The 22,462-nt window shown below is 32.4% G+C and overlaps 3 protein-coding genes and 1 long non-coding RNA gene across 4 annotated transcripts; 3 read left to right on the top strand and 1 right to left on the bottom strand.

The window, feature by feature from the left end:
* Position 1: 1 nt before the first annotated feature.
* LOC145951863 (uncharacterized) lies at positions 2 to 2,233 on the bottom strand. Its single transcript, XM_083064008.1, has 4 exons — positions 1,465 to 2,233; positions 1,077 to 1,338; positions 800 to 1,003; positions 2 to 717 (listed from the first exon to the last, which is right to left on the bottom strand). Exons 1-4 carry the CDS (start codon positions 1,584 to 1,586, stop codon positions 427 to 429), a joined length of 879 nt encoding a protein of 292 aa, XP_082920134.1. The 5' UTR covers positions 1,587 to 2,233; the 3' UTR covers positions 2 to 426.
* Positions 2,234 to 9,927: 7,694 nt separating this feature from the next.
* LOC145951897 (uncharacterized) lies at positions 9,928 to 11,381 on the top strand. The gene is made up of 3 exons (XR_014429834.1): positions 9,928 to 10,436; positions 11,173 to 11,250; positions 11,332 to 11,381. It is a non-coding gene; the product is annotated as an uncharacterized LOC145951897 (long non-coding RNA).
* A 1,004-nt stretch (positions 11,382 to 12,385) lies between these two features.
* LOC145951839 (uncharacterized) lies at positions 12,386 to 13,816 on the top strand. The gene is made up of 4 exons (XM_083063950.1): positions 12,386 to 12,564; positions 12,653 to 12,754; positions 12,856 to 13,140; positions 13,540 to 13,816. Exons 1-4 carry the CDS (start codon positions 12,475 to 12,477, stop codon positions 13,633 to 13,635), a joined length of 573 nt encoding a protein of 190 aa, XP_082920076.1. The 5' UTR covers positions 12,386 to 12,474; the 3' UTR covers positions 13,636 to 13,816.
* Positions 13,817 to 19,465: 5,649 nt separating this feature from the next.
* Positions 19,466 to 21,715, top strand: LOC109787949 (molybdate transporter 1). Its single transcript, XM_020346555.3, has one exon. It carries the CDS (start codon positions 19,773 to 19,775, stop codon positions 21,243 to 21,245), a length of 1,473 nt encoding a protein of 490 aa, XP_020202144.1. The 5' UTR covers positions 19,466 to 19,772; the 3' UTR covers positions 21,246 to 21,715.
* Positions 21,716 to 22,462: the final 747 nt, after the last annotated feature.

Here is a 22,462-nt window from a genome sequence, read left to right as displayed (position 1 = left end):
AAGAAATTTGGTACATCAGTGTGAGCATGTTCCCCTGAGAAATTTGGAGCAGCACAACTCCCTTTAGTGCTGACTCGAACACCATCATGAGCAACTGCAGTCTGTTGCTGAGAACGAGCCAAAAGTTCAAACTTCTCTTCAAACTGTTTTTCAATATTCTTCAGTTTCTCTTCAAACTGCATCTCCAATCTCTGCTCCAATTTCTGTATAACCTTTTGACTGCAAGAGTCGACAGTGCTCCTCGATGATCGGCCACCAAAGAAATCTCGGTGGCTCCAAGAACCACCAACACCACGCACACGACCTCCGTGCTCTGGCTTTCCTATGGCCGTTGTGAGGATATCATTCCGACCATCGGAAACAAATGAGCCTTGGGTGCTCTGCTCAACTAAATTCTCCTGCAACAATAAGGAAGATTAAAAAATCTTATGAATTAAATGAGTTGAAATGAAGAGTCTTAATTTGTATATTTTTACTTACTATTTTATTAGCAACGACCCTTGCAGACTCAGAAGTCATTTGCCCATCTGGTTTTGTCCGGGCTGCTATCCACATCTCATGGCGGGGAGGTGACTCCACACGGTCAGCATCCTCAACCCCTGCTGCCTGTGCCCTAGCCTTCTTCATTTGCTTTTTTTTTCTTTCATATCCCCCTCTTGACAATAGATGGGGTGCATCATTCTTGGCTTGTCGTTCTTGGGCAGCTATTCTTTTAGCCTGCAATAATACAAAAAAAAATGAGATAAATTAAAATATACCTTAAGTATTTGTGTCAATGTAAAAGTTATCGATAACTAACCTGCCACGAAGGGTCCAATCGAGTGGCACAAAATTGCATCCACTCCTCATCAGTGATCTGGTACTTTAGACAGGGAGTCTCATTTTGGCGCTCTCCAAATACATACTCCCGTGTCAAGAAAGTCTTGAAGTCTCTCCACCTGCTGGCAAGGGCAGATAACATCTTCCTCCTCATGCCCTCAGTGTTGGGAATGTCAAAATTTTGCTATGAAAATAACAACAAATAATAAATAATGTATTTAAGTTATATAATATTGAAAGGATGTGAAAGTATATACCTGAATATCCTGCCACATGAGGTTCTTGTCAACCTCCTGAACGTCATCCCATGATGGAATGATAATAGAAACATGTCGTCGAGCTAGGACTCCCAAATAGCTCTTAAACTTGGCAGCATTTGGGCCTGATGCCTTGCCAGAACGAGGATCCACCTCAACCGATGTCCTCTCCTTGGCAATGCGCCCAGCTGTCAACCCAGACAATCGAGTGACAGATCTACCTTCCCTCCTTCCACTGCCAGACCCAGAATCCTCCATAATCCTGAAAAAATTAAACTGTCATTATTAAAACAATGAATTAATTGAATAGACAAATAAAGTAAAAAAGATAATAACAATATAGCAACAAAATAACTAATAAAAAAACAAATAATACATAAACAGAAACCTATTAGGTTGGAATGTTTTCCCATATTCCTTCAGCATGATCACTTCGAATAGCATGTATTTCGTCCACTTCATTGTCCGCAATAGGACCAAATGATCTGCTTGAAAAAGACGGTGTCTCATGCATATCTAGAGACTCATCTTCGTGAGTTCCATGCATGGTTCTTCCTTCGAGGACCACTGACCATTTCTCATTACATGGATCATTTACATAAAAAATTTGTCTTGCTTGATATGCCATAATAAAAGGTTCATCCTTATAGCCGACCTTATTCAAATCAACCAAAGTAAACCCTAAATCATCTGTCCGCACACCTGTATTGCCATCAACCCATTTACACTTGAACACAGGCACTCTAAACGTAACATAATCAATTTCCCATATGTCTTCTATGACTCCGAAATAATCGAACACATGGACAATAATATGCCCCTTTGATGGGTTTCCCATTTTCTCTTGCAAATTGTAAGAACTCTTCAACTCCATTTCTGTACTCTTGACTAATGCGACTTGCATTCATCCAACTTCGATTCATTATCTATATATTAACACAAATTAACTATTGACTCAGTTATTCATAATTTTTTTAACCTAAACTACAACCCTAAAAAATCGATGGTAAACTAAAGGTCAATGCCTAAAAAAGTCTCTTCTTTAATGCATCTGGAACGGCCGTACTGAAACTAGAACGGGACGTTCCAGATCATCAAATTACAACAAAAAAAATTCCAGTAGAACGGGCCGTTCTCCATGCGGTACGACCCGTACTGCTTGCAGAACGGCCCGTTCTGCAAGGAGAACGGCCCGTTCTGCAAGGAGAACGGCCCGTTCTCCTTGCAGAACGGCCCGTTCCAGAGGAACAAATAGCAAAAAAAAAACAAATAAATTACGGGGACAACAAACTAACCTCAAACGACCAACGTGCTGACACTTACAAACTTGGATACGTTGAATGTAGCCGTAAACGCAGAGGGAGACTCAAGTAATTCAGAGGATTTCGTATAAACTGTGAGCGCGGGAATGAAAATGGGACTTTGGGGGCAATATAGGAGAACTATTACGTCGGATAAGGCGTCGCCGACGTAAATTTACGTCGCCCTTGTTGAACTCCGACGTAAATTTACGTCGGATTTGGGTGGGACCGACGTAAATTTACGTCGGACTACAGGGAACCGACGTAAATTTACGTCGGAATAGTGGTACTCGACGTAAATTAACGTCGGATTGGAGGTACCCGACGTAAATTACCTAATTTACGTCGGTCTAAGAGAGGTCCGACGTAAATTAGTCTCCACTTATTTACGAAACTGCCACCGCGTTTTTACAACGTCGGTGTTTGTGGTTTGCGACGTAAATTGGGTGACGTAAATACCCTTTTTTGCACTAGTGTGTATTTGTAACATCCCAAATGTTTATAATAAATTAATTAAAAAAAATAATTTAATTAATTCAAAAATATTTCAAAAATGAGAGTTATTGATAAAATGATATTTTTATAAATTAATTATTATAGATAATTGTAATGTTTTTAAAAGAGCAATAATGGATGGGCTCTGCCGACAGGTTATGCGTGGGTTAGGGATAATATTTTTATATAAATATGTTAGTAAAGTTAGAGTTGTCTCACATACTCTTAACGAGTGCTCTTATGATCTAAAAAGGAGAGACAACTGGAGGCAGTTGGAGACAATCTTAAAGATGCATATTTGGAGTTTGGCATTCATTGAGGTAAAGAGGAGTGAGAACCTCGATCTGGGTATGAGTTATCTCCATAGTTGCAAAATTGATCCTCAATTCTTTTGTTTGTATTTGAATGCATGAGGGATTAAATCCAAAATTGATTGTGAATTTTGTGTGTATGTATACATTTGACATTCCCTTGTTTTTTGATGATATTATTGAGCCATGAATGCATTTTTTATCTATACATTTTTTATGTATTGTGGATTTTTGGAGAACCCTAAGGATTAATTCAAAGCAAATTATAGGAGAAACAAATATGAATGGGAAACTTATTGAGTAGAATGAAATAACTATGTAGTAGATTCCCCTTAATGTCACATAATTTTGTAGTCATATGTTTAGGTTTTATAACTTGTAATTCACAAATTATGCAAAAAAAAAAAAAACTTGTACTAATATTGTGTCAAGCACGAGCATCATGCAATAGGAGACTCTTTGTGACAACCACATTGGGTGTGAGGGCCATAGAGTGCTCGCGATATTGATGGCATCGAGAGTGAGTATGGTCACGTCAGGCATGGGAGCTCTAAGGGGCTCCATGTTGTCAAATTTATCAGGCATAGGGAGGGCCACATTGGGTGTGATTTGTCCAAAGGCTCTCAGCCTTGACTATGTCAGGTGTAGTGCACCCCATGCCAACGCTATCTTATGCCTACAACAAATATGTATGTAATTGATTGAAAAACGTGAATAATCTTAATAAGTAAAACCATATGAACTAATTGATTATGATAAGTGAAATATGTATGTTTAAGGATGTAGTGTGGAAAGTTGACAATGTGTGTGATGCTAATGTAAACCCGTAAAATTGTGAGATATGCAAATGTGACAAAATTGCAAGTGATCATGTGATTAAGTCTAAGTATATCTTAGCGGTGTAAAAGTCTAGGTGAATTGCCTAGTAGAGATGTGAATAATGTGAATTGAGAATTGTAAACATGATTAATAAGAATATGCATTGAGTTTGTATGACATATGCATCACATGTTTTGTGATGGGTACGATACAGAATACGTTGTTAGGGAAGGTTCCCTTTGTGTCAAAGCTTAAGGATTGATGACCTTAGGGATAACTAGGTTTGAGAGCTACAAACTTGTCCATTGTGTGCATGCAGTGAAACTTAACCAACATAGTTATCTCGATGTGCCACCGGCGTATATACTATTAGTGTAGAGTGTTGTGATGGTTGTGAGTCAACATGTTCTCTTAGGCTACTTATACCTTTAGGTCGAGATAAAGTGATTTTACTGGAACCAAATGCATATAGTTTAGGAGAGTCTTGTTCATTGCATGAACATAACATACCTAATAAATTTGAATTATGAAATTGATATATGCTGAAATGTGATGAATGATAGTGCTACAAAATGTGGTTTGAAGTATATTGCCTTGACTATTAAAATCTATGGACGAAATGATTGTTGATGAGCTATATGCATGTACATTATTGTGTTTATTATGTGTGTAGCTACCCAACCATTTCCTATATCGATAATCAAAGTGAGATGTTTCTCACTTCCATTTTTTTTGGAGTTTTGTTTTGTTGTGTGTGTGCAGGCGAATTTGACTATGATAATGTTAGAGTGAAAGTTTAGGTCTTATATTGGGAATACTTTGATAAAATGTGACTAAGGCGGCAGTTAGGAAACTGTTTTCTACTAGTATTTGCGTTAGAAATCTAAATGCCAATAATTGAATTTGTTTTTAGTATCAATTCAAATTTCTTGTAATCATTTTTGAATTTGATTTTGTTATTAATTGTTGAGTTTTAATCAATACCATACTTCTATCTTAAGTTTTAATTTATTCAAAAAATTATTGTTATATTTATTAATTTAATGCATGCAAGGATAAAACGTGTTACAGTACAACACATAATTTTTTCTATTAGGTCATGTCAAAACATTTTTTTTTGAAAATAAAAATGTTATTAAAACAACAATTCTCTGCTAAGATTGTGAGCAAATAGAAAAATTATACATGTTATAGATTTGACATCTACTAAGTAGTCATGTAGGCATTTGAATCAATTGTGGCTTATTAGTACATATTATTATTTTATAGATAAAACTTAATCTTAAAGACCGATTATGTGACAAAAAGTTAATGAAAAATTGAAAGTTGGTAAATTTTTTTAAAAAAACTAAAAATTAAATTAATTAAAAATTAAAGAACTAAAAACTTATATTTAAGTAAAAAACTTATGATTCTTTTTAAAAATGAGATGAATTTGGATTTAATCTTTGCTATTCAATTAATGTGGACATTTATATCCATTATGATTTTTTTAAACGTACAAATATCTTTTTTCTTAATAGTTGGAAGTGTTATATAGTGTAATAAATCGATAATTTAAGTGATTTGATATTTGAGTTCTTTAATTGAGAAAGAATTGAAGTTCAATCTTCGCTTTGGGTATGAAATCGTGATTGGATATGTCAATTTTCTCCCATAGAATCTGACTCGATAAGAAAGAGTTATATCTCTATAAAAAAAAATTAAAGAAGTTGCCAAAATGAATGGGGTATAACAAAGTAAGCTGAGTTGCATGAATGTCATAAACTTATTATTTCTTTCATTTTTTTTTTATAGTTGTTTTAGCACTATTTTTTTTAATTCTTTTTTCACTTTTACTTTTCTAAAACCAACAAATTATTATTATTTTTTTCATTTTTACTTTTGATAATTAATATATGTTTATTGAACAACGTGTCTATTCATTTTTTAATACTTATTTCTTATCCAACCACCTAAAAAGTATAATAGAAAAATAGATAATAAATATTTTAAAAAATTAAAATATTAATTATTTTCTTAATTCTTGTGCATAATTTTAAACGTCAATGAAAAAAAAAATAGAGGGAGAAATTCAATTTCTATGCTAAAATAGTTGTGGCTAAACTGTATTATTCGGTGTTGATTTCAGGTGATTTGGAATCCAATCGTTTAAGCTTCTCATAATTAGACACAATGTGAAAAACAAAATCTTAGACCAAGGGTCCCATTTTCGGGTTCTGGACAGAGAGAAAAGAGGGAACTGGAAAAAACCTTAATTAATGATGTTGTACGAAGATATATAGTAATTAAAGATTAATTTGATTAAAATGAAACATATATATATAAGACTAATACTTAAAAAAGATATTCATATATTTATATAAAACATTTGTAAATTTACTATTCTTTAAGTATATATCAATATCTATAACTATTGTTATATTTATAAATATTCAAATCTATTAAATTAAAATTATTTTTAAAATCATAAAATAATAGAAAAATACAATAAATTAAAATCATAATAATATAATTATTTTTATAAATTATAAGCATAATAGCTGTGTAGCATGCGAATATACATTATTGTACTATTCTAATAAAGTTAAACATTTTTGGTTACGTAATAAAGTTAGAAAAATATTCTTTAGACAATTTATTTCTATTTGTGAATTTATGAGTGCTTGTGAATTTCTAGAGAACCCTAAAGATTAATTCAAAACAAATTATTGGAGAAACAAATATGAATGGGAAATTTATTGAGTAGAATGAAATAACTATATAGTATATTCCCTTAATGTCACATAATTTCACAATTATATGTTTAGGTTGTATAACTCGTAATTCACAAATTATGCAAAAAAAAAACTTGTATTAATACTATGTCGAGCATCACATGAGATTGTCTAGCGCCACATAAGGTTGTTGAGCACAAAGTAATAGAGGACTCTTTGTGATGACCACATTGGGTGTGAGAGTCATAGAGTGCTCACGGTATTGATGGCGTTGGGCATGAGCATGGTCACGTCGAACATGAGAGCTCTAGGTGTAACACTCTCTACCCCAACATACATGTACAATAATTATTAAAACATATTCTCTGGGTTTTAAAATCTTTTGAATCAAAAGAATGATTCCACTAACAGAAAAGTCGAGAATTCACATTCATGAACATAAATCTTGGTCAAATGCGGAATTTACAAGAAAATGAAACATGAGTTTTTCCAAAATAAAGTAACAATGATGAAATCCTAAACTAAGCCTAACTATGCCTAACTATGCCCTAATATGACATATCCTATCAGAGCACGCCCAACTGAAGCTTACGCCTCATCACCAACATCCTCATACTGATGATCACTTGTAACACCATTTAAACACATACAAAAAACAATATGGGAGTGAGAAACATCTCGCTCAGGTTCAGGTGTAGAAATAAAGGTTAGACAGCACACACACAACAAATATAATACAAGTCACAAGCATCAATCACATATAAACAATACACATACACAATCAGTATCACATGGGCACTCATTCATCATGCAATGATGTCATGGACTCGACTCATAAATGCATGCATGTGGCGCCAGTCACGTGTCTCATAATCACATATAATGTGGTATGCTGCCGAAGCAACATACTTGGAGTAGTCTAGGAGTACATGTCAGTTCAACTGTGCACTCTCAACTAGAAGGATGTACTGCTAGGGTTTTGTCAGGATAGCGAAGCCACGCAAGATACGTCTCATGCACACAAACGGGCAGAACTAGGCCTTCCAAACTGCATTATCCCCTAGGACTCCTCCAATATGTTTCACACTTGGAGAGCCTTCCCTAACGATGTACTCCATATCGTACCCCATCACATAAATGCATATGATGCATGTCACACATTCACAAACTCATGGACTCAACATTTTACTTGTCAAGAAACTTCATGACTTATCTCATTTCATCACGTTTCACATTCTTATAGTCATAGTATTCACAATAGCACGTAATTCACATCATGTCTCATGTCACTTGTTCACATTTCACATTTCTCATAATCATACTCATACGATCATTTGGAGACTCTTGTCCTTATCATGCTCATAAAACATATTACTTACATTAACACGATAATAAGGCAATTCCCACATAATTTGCACCTTCAAACAAGACATAAAACATGTAAAACATCACAAGGGTCACGCCCGGCGCGTCCTAAATAGCGCCCGGCGCATTAGATGTCGCACCAAAAGTGGAGCATTACGCCCGGTGCGCCTTGAGCGCTCGCGGCGAATTTAATGTCGTGCCTAAAGCGGAGAATTTTGCCTGGCGCAGCTTCACACGCGTTTGGCATGACTTTCTTGCGCTCGGCACAACTTTCCTGAGCCCAGCTCAATTTTTCTGAGCCCGACTCAATTTTCCTAGGAAACTATAAATTTGTGCCTGGTGCGAAGAACTGTGCCCGACGCTCTTAGTACGAACCTACACTTCGCAATCAGACAATTTTTCACAACCAACATGTAATCATATAAATCAATCGGTAAAAATCTTCCAAATAACACTTAGAACATAAATCCATACTCAATTTTACATAAAATACCTCAAATCTTGTCAAAAGATCATACCCCTAATTGTTTCTCATAGGGTTTCTCACAGGAACTCACATAGCACTCTAGTTCATATCAAAACTTATCTAATTTCGAAATCAAACACATATTCATGCATCACATCCAACAAGGAACACAACAGAAAAGTCATACATCAAAATAGAAAACATTCATATTTTGTATGCTCTTAGAAGCATGCATCAGGCAAGGGATTGAGGGTCAATCCTTCTACCCAACAGTTATTCTCACACCCCCGAGTGAGGTTTCTCACTCCCCTCTTACCTTGATGAACAGAAGATGAAGCACAAGCGGAATCGGGTTGGTTCTCTCCTTCAGGTTCTCCTTGGTCTTTAGAAAGCGTAGGAAGAAAATGAGTCAGGAAGAAGTGGATACGTGAAATGACTTGGTAACCTCTGATAACCTCTCTTAACCCCTTTTTTTCTCAATTAATAAAATAAATATTAATAATAAATATCAAAAGACCTTCAGGTCCCTCCTTCCTTTCTCATAAAAAAATAATAATAATAATATTAAACATACCTTCTTCCTTTTATAAGATAACTTAAACATAATTATTAATAATACAATACATTTCATAAAAATAACTCCTGTTCCACTAATTAAACAAAATATAATTACAAATCGTGTCACGTAATTAAAATAGAGTTCATCTCACTAGTTAAATAATATTCAAAACTCTAAAATAAATACATTAAACGTGAAAATAATTTCTAAAATACTATTTATTATAAGATATGAAATTCAAGGTGTTACACTAGGGGACTCCTATTGTTAAATTCATCAAGCTTAGGGAGGGTCACATCAAGTGTGATTTTGTCCAAAGGCTCTTAGCCTTGATTGCGTCGAGCATAGTGCACCCCACACCAGTGCTATCTTATGCCTACAACAAAGGTGTATGTAATTGATTGAAAAATGTGAATAATCTTAATAAGTAAACCATATGAACTGATTGATTGTGATAAGTGAAATATGTGTGTTTAAGGATATAGTGTGGAAAGGTGAGAATGTGTGTGATGCTAATGTGAACCTATAAAATTGTGAGATATACGATACATGACAAAATTGCAAGTGATCATGTGACTAATTATAAGTATATCTTAGCAGTGTAAAAGTATAGGTGAATTGCCTAATAGGGATGTGAATTATGTGGATTGAGAATTGTGAACATGATTAATAAGAATATGTCATACAAACATACATTACATGTTTTGTGATGGGTATGATACAAAATACATTGTCGAGCCCCTTTGTGTCAAACCTTAAGGATCAATGACCTTAGGGATAACTAGGTTTGGGAACTACAAACTTGTCCATTGTGTGCATGGGTGAAACTTGACCAATATAGTTATCTTGACATGTTATTGGTGTATATCCTCTTAGTGTAGAGTGTTGTGATGGTTTTAACCCGACATATTCTCCTAGACTACTCATACCTTCAGGTCGGGATAAAGTGATTTACTAACACACTACAAGAAAATAGTAAAATCGCGACCCAGAGATTGCGACGGTTATACTATAACCGTCTCCGCTTCTACATTGCGACGGTTTACATGGCAGTTCCCATTAACTGTCGTTAAATTGTTAAATATTGAGGCAGTTTAGTAGAGTTGTCGCAATGTATAAAGAATGAGCCACAAAACGAAAAGCTTCAATTTTGTTCGCGCCTGTTTCACTGAAATGCTCCGTTTTCACAAAACCCTCCTCCTTCATTGAGACCGCAGCCCACCCCGCCGCACTGCGCACATTGTTGACTACGCTCCTCTACAACAAAAGCTATTGCGCTCCTCTACAACACAAGAGCTATTCCACTCCTCTACAGCACAAAACCCTGGTACATATCTTTTTTCTCTTTTTACCCCCAAATTGGTAGCATTTATGTCTCGACTCAAAAACCCCCAAACACGAGAGTCTTTCATAACTCGCCAAACCAAAAATCAGTTTATTTATGTTACAATGCGAGAGGGAGCGAGAAATACACCTTACATTTCATGGTTAGGGTTGCCTTGTTTTTTGATATCAATGTTTGGGGTTTCAATTTACCTTGATTCCCTATGGTGTGAACCGTTCTCAAGTCTTCGTAGTGTTCCTTTGTGATGGTTAGTGAATAACAATCTATGTTTTTACGTGTATGATTGAACAATTTGAGCTTTTTCCTTTCATGTGATGTTCATTTCTGTTGACCCATAAATTAAACGGTGCAAAAGTGTATAAATACCTGTTAATCAGCACCAGACAGACATGCATATGACAGCCAGAACGGTGAGTTCAATGAATATATATAAATATTCCAATAGAATATAGACCACAGGCTCACTTTTGTAATAGAATAAAAATATGTTTTAAAGTAGAGTAATACTAATGAGAATATATTTTAGTTTTTAAGAAGATCATTTTCTCATTTTAAATTAAAAAATAGCTTTACATCAAGTGTTGGGTTTGCTTGTTTCCCCATGTGAATTGGTCTGTCTTTTTCATGATTGTAGTTTTACAAAGGAGCATCTTAATTTTCTTGGTACTAAACTCATTGATGATTAAAATCTTATTTTCTATTTATTCAACAATGTTAGGTCCTAGCTGTTCAGGAGAATAGTGGACAATTTCAGGGAATTGGAGTCTACAAATTCCCTACTGGAGTTGTTGAGCAGGTAGATGTGTTCAATATCTTTGTTATAAAGAAATAAGGATCTATACTACGTGCATATAATCTACTTGTTCAATTTATGTAGGAAGAGGATATTTTTGTAGTAGCAGTAAGAGAGGTCAAAGAAGAAACAAGGGTAAGTAATCTCATTGTTGTACCAATTAAATATAGATTATTCCTGAAATTAATTATATGATCACGTGTCAGTAAAGTTTATTGTTGTTATAAGCATAATTATTTTGGGTTCTCTCAATTTTTAGGTTGATTCAGAATTTCTGGAGTTATTAGCATTTAGGTAGCATGTTTATATGAATATATTTTGATTCATGTACTAAATGTGATGTTCTAATGATTTAGGTAGCTAGCATTTAGATATTAGCATTTAGGTAGCATGTTTATATGAATATATATTCCACGTATCTTCCACATATCTTTTAAAATATTCTGTGCTTATGGATAGTAATAAACTAAAAATATAATTTTTGTTACTCTTTCCACTGTGAAGGTATCATTTAAAAGCTTTCTCTGCCCATTAAAGCTTTCTCAGACAAAAAATATGTACCATCAATTTGAATTGTTTTCTTTTATAATCCATTTTCTTAAACTATATAATGTTAGTGTTAGTAGTAGTTAATTCACGAGATAGTATCAAAGCTTTTATGACCATGTACTATCAATAGTGTTAACCACCAAAATTATCCTGAACGTGCAAGAACCATATACCCATTTTTTAAAACTAGTCTGAATCCCATTCATTAATTAAGGTTTAATTCCGCTGTTGGCCAAAAAAAGAAATCAGGCAAGTTCTTTAATATAAAAGGAGAAATTTAGTATAAAAGAAAAGAAGTATGTGGGGAGGTTCGATTTTTTTGTGTGGGGTTTTACTTGGTAGGTTCGATTTTTTTTTACATCAAAAAGAAGATCCTAAAACAATTGGTCACATATGATTTGGATGCTTGTGTGATTTTTGATGAGTTTGGTATTGTCCCCTGCGAGTTAGACATGCTCTATGTTTTTTATGCAAACTGTACTGCTATAACAACAATTATATTTCTTTGGCACTTTTGTTGAAAGTGGACTTTGTGATGGTTCTAATGGTTTTGGAAGCACCTATTTTGTGCGTTATAGGCGAAGCAATAAAGCAATGGTAATAGCAATTTCATTTGAACATGGTTCTTTACGTTGGATAATAATCATATTAACCCTGCTTATTATTGTCTTATAGGATATGTCTAATAAAAATGCTGCAAATCGTGCAAAGCTAATGATCCCCCACATACTAGGCTCTAAAACTCTTGCAAGGAAAAGGGATGAGTTGGTATATATGGTTCAATTTCTTATTTTAACTAGCTAATATGTTTATTGATAATTTGTATTCTTAATCATTACATGATGCTTATTGTTAGGAGTTGTTACATGGCCGAGAATTTAGTAGAGCAGAAATGTATCAAGTTTCTCACAAAAAGCCTGATGGAAATTTTGTTAATGAAGAGGCTAGAGAGTTACATGTAAGCTTAATGTGTTATTTGAACTTTATTGTTATTTGAACTTTATTATTATTTGTGGTCTAGTACTGTTTAAATGTTATTATGTTTAATGTTATTTACAGGAAAAGTTAGAAAATGAAATGCAAAATTGTTCTGAAAATGAAGCTTTTGAGAGAGTTTGTGGGAAAGAACATCCTGGCTATGTACGTGGTATGGGACTTGGAGTTAGGCCATCTCAAATCATTGGATCTTTTTCTTATGCAACATCATCAACTACTTCCTTTCAGTCTAATGAAAAGATGGAACAAATGCAAACTGAAATTGAATCACTCAAGGCACAAGTTGCAGAAGTCGATGTCTTAAAGGAGCAGATCGCATTTCTTATGCAACGTGTTAAGGGAAATGAGGTAAAATAAATATTATTATGTTTTTTAAAATTTGAAAGCATAGAATGACCTGTATTGTTGTTAGTTGTATTTTTTTTATGTCAATAAGAATAATTGGATACTGATTGCAATTTTGTCTACATTCAAATGGGTAACTTATATTTATAAGAATTTTGAGTATTCTTATGTTTAATGGGTTATTAGTGGTATTGCATTCTGGGGAGGTCTATGGTGTGATTGAAGGCTTTGGAATTATAATGGTTGATGGTATTGTTATAATGCTTGATGAATTGTAGTGTATGTTGCTGCTTATTTTGTACTCACAGTGAGAGGTGGAAAAATTGAATATACTTGATAAATGTTGACACTAGTATGCTTTTGATTTTTACTTATTTTTATTAATTTTTTGTTTTGTTCCAGGCACCTGACTTGGAATCACCCAGAAATGGAAAGCCTTCCTCTGAAGGGAGTCATATTCCTGAAGGCCATGACTTAGATTCACCTAGCACTGTTTAGTTTATTTTTTGCTTTTAATTTATGCACTCTAATTAAGAAATTTAAATACATACTTCTATGTTTTCTTTGAATTTGTTTAATGTTGTATGATACTTTTGTGTTTTCTTTGAATTTGTTTAATGTTGTATGAGAAGCATAATTTAATACTCTATATGTTTATGAATTTTATTTTATTTTATTATTAGCTTATGTTATTTATTTTTGTTTAGTTATATTACAGTTTAAATAAAAATAATAATTAGACAAGTATTGTAACAAAAAAATATATAAAATGATTGTTGTATATATTATTGTAATAATTCCTAAATTGTAATTTAATTAATGTTTAATTGTATTGTAATATATATATATATATATATATAATATTAATATAAGTATGCATTAACCTTTATTAAATTGTGATACAAAATATTTATAAAATAAAATAAATAATGATTGATGTATTTTTAAAAAGTGATATGAAATTTATTTAAAAGTATAAATTAATTTTTAGAAAATAATTAACAGTTAAAGAATAAATTAATTTTAAAAAATTATATAAAATGTATTTTTAAAAATTATATAAAAAATATCACGTCATCTAATACAGAGGCAGTTTGTGTGACGGTTAAGTGAATGGTCGCAATGTTAATTTAGAGGCAGTTCGTGCGACGAGTATATAAGGGTCGTAATATTAATTTAGAGGCATTTTGTGCGACAGGTAAAAAAAGGGTCGTAATATTAATATAGAGGCAGTTCGTGCGACGAGTACATCAAGGGTCGTAATATTAATTTTGAGGCATTTCGTGCGACAGTTGATAAAAGGGTCGCAATTCAAATATTGCGACGGTTTGCGCAACGGTTTTAGTAACCGTCGCAAAATTGCTTGGTGACGGACAACTCTGCGACGGTTCCCAAACCGTCGCAATGTTGTCTTTGCGGCAGTTGTAACCGTCGCAATGTAGGCCATATAACCGTCGCAAAATCGTTATTTTCTTGTAGTGACACCACATGCATATAGTTTAAGAGAGTCTTGTACATTGCATGAACATAACATATCCATTGAATTTGAATTATGAAATTATATGTTGAAATATGATGATTGGTATTGTTACAAAATGTAGTTTGAAGTATATTGCCTTGACAATTAAAATCTATGCACGAAATGATTGTTAATGAGCTATATGTATATATATGTACATTATTGTGTTTATTGTGTGTTTGGCTACCCAACCATTTCCTACACTAGTAATCGAAGTGAGATGTTTTTCACTCCCATTTTCTTTTGGTGTTTTATTTTGTTGTGTATGTGCAAGTGAATTTGACTATGATAATGTTGGAGGAGAATTAGTTTAAATCTTATGTTAGGAATGCTTTGACAGGAGGTGACGAGGCGGTAGTTAGAAAATTATTTTCTTCTAGTATTTGCATTAGAATCTAAATGCTAGTAATTGAATTTATTTATAGTATCAATTCAAATTTCTTGTAATGACTTTCGGATTTAATTTTGTTATTGTTGAGTTTTAGTTAATGCGATACTTCTATACCTTGAGTTTTAATTTATTCAAAAAATACTATTATATTTATTAAGTTAATGCATTCAAGAGTAAAAGGTGCTACAATACAACACATGATTTTTTTTCTATTAGGTCATGTCAAAACAGTTTTTTTGAAGATAAAAAATGTTATTAAAACAACTATTCACCATTATGATTGTAAGCAATAGAAAAGTTATACATGTCATAGATTTGAAATCTACTAGGTAGTCATATTGATATCAATAGTTGAATCAATTGTGACATTAGCACATATTATTATTTAATAGATAAAAGCTAATCTCAAGGACTAATTATGTGACAAAAAGTTAATGAAGGATTAAAAATTGATAATTAAAAAAAAACTAAAAAAAATCATAAAAAATGAAGAACTAAAAACTTATATTTAGCTCAACAATTTATGATTCTTTTTAAAAATGGGATGAATTTGGATTTAGTCTTTGCTATTCAATTAATGAAGGAATTTTTATCCATTATAATTTTTTAAAACGTATAAATATCTTTTTTCTTAATAGTTGTAAGTGTTATATAGTGCTATAAATCATTAGTTCACATAATTTGACACTTGAGTTCTTTAATTGAGAAATAGTTGAAATTCAATTTTCACTTTAGATATGAAATTGTGATTAGAGGTGCCACTCTTATCCTCTAGGGTCTAACTTGATAGGAAGGAGAGTTATATCTCTTTATAAAATAAATAAATAAATAAAGAAGTTGCCAAAATAAATGGGGTATAACAAAGTAAGCTGAGTTGCGTGAACGTTGTAAAGTTACTAAATTTAATTTATAAGTATGTAATAAATAAATATTTATAATTTTATAAATTATATTATCATTATAAATTATAAAACTAAATAATTTAAATTATAATTTTAAATAGAATTAAGTAGATGTTAATTATAAAAGTAAGTACATATAAATAAAGAATAATTAAATATATATATATATATATATATTATTATTATTCGTAATATAAAATTATTATATATTATTATTATAGTACAAATATCAGATTGTATATTGGAGGATGACTTAAATGAATTAATTTGTATAAGTTATACTAACAACATACATATACATTTCGGTAGCTTACTCATCAGAACTTCACAATTAAGCGTGCTTGACCTGGAGTAGTACAGGGATGGGTGACCTTCTGGGAAGTTTCCCAGAAATTGTACAAGTAAGGATAAAACACGCTAAACAGTGAAATATCGTGAAATAGAACCCTTGAGAGGCCAAATATGAGGATTGTTACATTAATAAATTTATTAAAATTAAAAAAAAAAATTATTATTTTCGATGAATTTTTTTTTCTGACGCCACTTTTTTCGACGGATTAAAATCCGTCAAAAATCCTTCAAAAAAAGAAAAATCCGTCAAAAATTTACCTGTTTCCGTCGGAAATCAGCATTTTTCTTGTAGTGTGTGTTTAAGGATATAGTGTGGAAAGGTGAGAATGTGTGTGATACTAATGTGAACCTGTAAAATTGTGAGATATGCGATACATGACAAAATTGCAAGTGATCATGTGACTAATTATAAGTATATCTTAGCAGTGTAAAAGTCTAGTTGAATTGCCTAATAGGGATTTGAATTATGTGGATTGAGAATTGTGAACATGATTAATAAGAATATGTCATACAAACATACATTACATGTTTAGTGATGAGTATGATACAAAATACATTGTCAAGCCCCTTTGTGTGAAAGCTTAAGGATCAATGACCTTGGGGATAACTAGGTTTAGGAACTACAAACTTGTCCATTGTGTGCATGGGTGAAACTTGACAATATAGTTATCTTGACATGTCATTGGTGTATGTCCTCTTAGTGTAGAGTGTTGTGATGGTTGTAACCCGACATATTCTCCTAGACTACTCATACCTTCAGGTCGGGATAAAGTGATTTACTAACACCACATGCATATAGTTTAGGAGAGTCTTGTACATTGCATGAACATAACATATCCATTGAATTTGAATTATGAAATTATATGCTGAAATATGATGATTGGTATTGTTACAAAATGTAGTTTGAAGTATATTGCCTTGACTATTAAAATCTATGCACGAAATGATTGTTAATGAGCTATATGTATGTACATTATTGTGTTTATTGTGTGTTTGGCTACCCAACCATTTCCTACACTAGTAATCGAAGTGAGATGTTTTTCACTCCCATTTTCTTTTGGTGTTTTATTTTGTTGTGTATGTGCAAGTGAATTTGACTATGATAATGTTGGAGGAGAATTAGTTTAAATCTTATGTTAGGAATGCTTTGATAGGAAGTGACATCAAGGCGGTAGTTAGAAAATTATTTTCTTCTAGTATTTGCATTAGAATCTAAATGCTAGTAATTGAATTTGTTTATAGTATCAATTCAAATTTCTTGTAATGACTTTCGAATTTGGTTTTGTTATTGTTGAGTTTTAGTTAACGTGATACTTCTACCTTGAGTTTTAATTTATTCAAAAAAATATTATTATATTTATTAAGTTAATGCATTCAAGAGTAAAAGGTGCTACAATACAACACATAATTTTTTTTCTATTAGGTCATGTCAAAACATTTTTTTTGAAGATAAAAAATGTTATTAAAACAACTATTCACCATTATGATTGTGAGCAATAGAAAAATTATACATGTCATAGATTTGACATCTATTAGGTAGTCATATAGGCATCAATAGTTGAATCAATTGTGGCTTATTAGCACACATTATTATTTAATAGATAAAAGCTAATCTCAAGGACTAATTATGTGACAAAAAGTTAATGAAGGATTAAAAATTGATAATTTAAAAAAAAACTAAAAAAAATCATAAAAAAATGAAGAACTAAAAACTTATATTTAACTCAACAATTTATGATTCTTTTTAAAAATGGGATGAATTTGGATTTAGTCTTTGCTATTCAATTAATGAAGGAATTTTTATCCATTATAATTTTTTAAAACGTATAAATATCTTTTTTCTTAATAGTTGTAAGTGTTATATAGTGCTATAAATCATTAGTTCACATAATTTGACACTTGAGTTCTTTAATTGAGAAATAGTTGAAATTCAATTTTCACTTTAGATATGAAATTGTGATTAGAGGTGCCACTCTTATCCTCTAGGGTCTAACTTGATAGGAAGGAGAGTTATATCTCTTTATAAAATAAATAAATAAATAAAGAAGTTGCCAAAATAAATGGGGTATAACAAAGTAAGCTGAGTTGCGTGAACGTTGTAAAGTTACTAAATTAAATTCCTATGCTAAAAAAGTTGAGGAACCTAAACATTTAGAACGGTTCAGATAGATAAACATGTGAACACTCATTTATTCAACAAAAGCGTATGCTTAATATGTTGGCATGTTTTTGTGGCTGGAAATGTACTGTTTTTTCATGCTTAATGTTACATTTTATTGACTGTATTATTTGGTGTTGACTTCGGGTGATCTGGAACCCAAGCGTTTAAGCTTCTCATAATTAGATACAATGTGAAAAACAAAATCTTAGACCAAGGGTGCCATTTTCTGGTTCTGGACAGAGAGAAAAGAGGGAATTAGTTGCTGGAAAAAACCTTAATTAATGATGTTGTACGAAGATATATACTAATTAAAGATTAATTTGATTAAAATGAAGTTTATATATATATAACTAATACTTAAAGAAGCTATTCATATAATTATAATTATATAAAACATTTGTAAATTTACTATTCTTTAAGTATATATCAATATCTATAATTATTTTTATATTTATAAATATTCAAATCTATTAAATTAAAATTATTTTAAAATCATAAAATAATAGGAAAATACAATAAAAATCATAATAATATAATTATTTTTATAAATTATAAGCATAATAGCTGTGTAGCATGCGAGTGTACACTATTATACTATTCTAATAAAGTTAAACATTTTTGGTTACGTAATAAAGTTAGAAAAATATTCCTTCGGTAATTTGTTTCTGTACGAAACTGAAATAATCCATATATTCGGTCCACATCGTACTTGTACAACTTGAGCTGTGCTTACGGCACGGAATTATTGACTTGCCTGTTGCCATTGTTGTTTATTAATAAAACTAGGAGTTCACATAAATAAAATCAGATATTATTAATAATTTATCATTTTTTATATTCTAATCCATAGATTCAACAATAATTAACCCGTAATATAATATAAACTTGTACACATGTATGTACTAATAAAATCAACAAACAGTACATTGTCAAAGGTGATTATTTGTACGTTTTTCCTTTGCAAGTTGCTCCTAACATTGACTTTACAAACCCCTATAAATAAACGAACAATTCCCTCATATCACATTCATTCACTTCTCTTATGTTATAAAGTTTATCACATTCATTCACTTATGTGTTTGATTTCTATTGTGTGTAAACTTCTTTCGAGTCAATGACAAATATTGTTGAGTGTAACCAGTCTCTACCTTATTAGTGAATTATGTGTTCGATTCTTATTGTGTAAAAATCTTTCAAATCAGTGACAAAAAGTGTTGAGTGTAATTAGTCTCTATCTAAGTGGATTGATATTGTGTCACGAACAAGAAATATACTTGAGAGTTTCAAATTAAACCAAACACAAAAGTTTCCATGGCATACCAAAACCCTCCTTCAATTCCAATCACAGATCCTGAAGCACCGGAAATAACTCCTACTACTCTTGCTCCTACCACTCCACCAGCCTCAAGTTTCTCAACCAAAGTGGTGGTGAACAAGGTGAAAAGCAACTTGATTTTTCACTCAAAATGGGCTGAACTCAATGGTGCCATGGGTGACCTAGGCACTTACATACCAATAGTATTGGCCTTGACCCTAGCTAGGGACCTCAACCTTGGCACCACGTTGATCTTCACAGGTGTGTACAACATCATTACTGGTGCCATTTATGGGGTCCCTATGCCGGTCCAGCCCATGAAGTCCATTGCCGCCCAGGCCTTATCCGACACCGCCTTCGGCGTGCCGGAGATCATGACTGCCGGCATATTAACCGGTGGCGTGTTGTTTGTTTTGGGTGTCACAGGGTTGATGCAGCTTGTGTATAAGCTGATTCCCCTCAGTGTTGTGAGGGGAATTCAACTAGCACAAGGCTTGTCATTTGCCTTGACAGCAGTTAAGTACGTGAGGAAAGTTCAAGACTTGCCAAAGTCTAAGTCTTTGGGTCAGAGGCATTGGTTTGGCTTGGATGGGTTGGTTTTGGCCATTGTTTGTTTGTGTTTCATTGTGATTGTGAATGGGGCTGGAGAGAATAAGAATAGAGGGTGTTGTGATGCTGTGGGAAGTGGTAATGATGATGATTTGGGTGGCCAAAAGAGGGTTGAGTGTGATGAAAGAAACAAGAGAAGCAGGTTGAGGAAGGTTATTTTCTCACTACCTTCTGCTTTCATTGTGTTTGTGTTGGGTGTTGTTTTGGCCTTTATAAGAAGACATGAGGTGGTGCATGAAATTAAGTTTGGTCCTTCCTCTATAGAAGTGGTGAAGTTCTCTAGACATGCATGGAAGAAAGGGTTTGTGAAGGGTGCAATTCCCCAACTTCCCTTATCAATTTTGAACTCTGTGGTAGCTGTTTGCAAGTTGTCATCAGATTTATTCCCAGGGAAGGATTTCTCAGTCACTTCACTTTCAGTGACAGTGGGGTTGATGAACTTGGTTGGTAGTTGGTTTGGTGCAATGCCAAGTTGCCATGGTGCTGGTGGACTTGCAGGGCAGTATAAATTTGGTGGAAGGAGTGGGGGGTGTGTGGCACTTCTTGGTGCTGCAAAATTGTTGTTGGGATTGGTGTTGGGAAGTTCTTTGGCACACATTTTAAAGCAGTTTCCTGTGGGAATTTTAGGGGTGTTGCTCCTATTTGCTGGAATTGAACTAGCCATGTGCTCTAGGGACATGAATACAAAAGAAGATTCCTTTGTGATGCTTATTTGCACTGCTGTTTCACTTGTGGGGTCAAGTGCAGCTCTTGGCTTTTTATGTGGAATGGTTGTTTATGTGCTTCTTAGGCTGAGGAATTGGACCAGGGATAAACCACTTTCTACTATTTGGATGCAGAAAAGTCCTCAGCAAGTATGAAGAAAAGGAGTACTATAAACTGTTTGGATACAAGTTAAAAGTGTTTATGAGAGTTTCTCTACTAAAATAAACTCTCAAAAGTACCTTTAAATTTGGATTCAATCATGTTTTATGTGCGTGATGATATTGTTGCATATTTGATGCTTCTAATTTGTGTGTATGGTTTTAAAGTGATTGTTGTCTGAGAGATTAGTTTGTTTTACTTTGTTGGTATTTGAAGCCGAAAGGGGCATGTAGGAGTTTTAAGACATTATGGTATTTGTAATTGTTAGGAGTGTGGAGCATCGTAGGTAGGAACTTATGTTGCTGCTGGCTATTGCTGTTTATAGTCTGCGTATATATTCGTGTGTGAGAAATTGTATATATAAAATAAATAATTTGATTGGAATATATTGATAGTGTAAATTTTGTTTACACTGTCATCCAATTAAAAGTTGTTACATAAATAAAATTATTTACCTTAATTATTACTTTAAAAGTTATGTTTCAAGTGATTTCTGAATTCTAATTAATTGTTAAAAGTATCTACAGTAATAATATATTTAAAACTAAACACTATACAATAATTTATATAATTTTAATACTGTATATAAAGAAAGGGTAGGAACAAAAAGAGAAAAATGTCAAATATAATAATGAATGTGATAGAGACAGAGAATTGAAATATATAATAATTAATTAATGTACAAAAAAAAAAGTTATATAAATAATATAACTGATCAGTCACGTAAAGTTTACTAAAATAATAAACAAAAATCATAGAGTTGTTGTTTCAGTTAACAGATTCTTACACGAAATTCTTTTATTGGAAGATATTTTTTTATATATATTTTCTTATCGTATGGAGTTTATTTATATGTGGATGACGTCTTGTTGAACTCATCGCAGCAAAGAACAATAGAAATGGTGAAGAAGTATGAATGCCTTTCAATTATCGATGAGCTTATGTGATATATACCCTTGCTTTCAAATTAATTATTGATCAGCTATTATGTGATATATACTGATACCTTTGCTTTCAAATTGTGACTGCAAATGGGGTTGGTGTGATGATTGCCTTTGTGACTGCTCTAACACAAACAGTTTCTGATGTGATTATATTTTTTTTAATGTTTATATACAGTTATAAAATTATTGTGTTTGATAATAGATTTGTTTATTGAAACTTAAAAATGATTATTATAAAAAAAAATATTTTTATTAAAAGTAAATATTGT

The sequence above is a fragment of the Cajanus cajan genome, chromosome 9 (genome assembly GCF_000230855.2).
Source record: "Cajanus cajan strain Asha chromosome 9, NIPB_CcT2T_4, whole genome shotgun sequence".
NCBI classification, from domain to species: domain Eukaryota; kingdom Viridiplantae; phylum Streptophyta; class Magnoliopsida; order Fabales; family Fabaceae; genus Cajanus; species Cajanus cajan.
This window is presented reverse-complemented; position numbering and strand designations above follow the sequence as displayed.

Bases quoted from the DNA above. Each gene is read 5' to 3' on its own strand.
- LOC145951863 (XM_083064008.1), bottom strand. From the start codon at position 1,586: ATGAGACACCGTCTTTTTCAAGCAGATCATTTGGTCCTATTGCGGACA. The intron at 1,339-1,464 runs GTTTCTGTTTAT...TAATTTTTTCAG, and splicing joins AAAACATTCCAACCTAATAG to GATTATGGAGGATTCTGGGT. The intron at 1,004-1,076 runs GTATATACTTTC...TTATTTTCATAG, and splicing joins TCATGTGGCAGGATATTCAG to CAAAATTTTGACATTCCCAA.
- LOC145951839 (XM_083063950.1), top strand. From the start codon at position 12,475: ATGTCTAATAAAAATGCTGCAAATCGTGCAAAGCTAATGATCCCCCAC. The intron at 12,755-12,855 runs GTAAGCTTAATG...TGTTATTTACAG, and splicing joins AAGAGGCTAGAGAGTTACAT to GAAAAGTTAGAAAATGAAAT. The intron at 13,141-13,539 runs GTAAAATAAATA...GTTTTGTTCCAG, and splicing joins AACGTGTTAAGGGAAATGAG to GCACCTGACTTGGAATCACC.
- LOC109787949 (XM_020346555.3), top strand. From the start codon at position 19,773: ATGGCATACCAAAACCCTCCTTCAATTCCAATCACAGATCCTGAAGCA.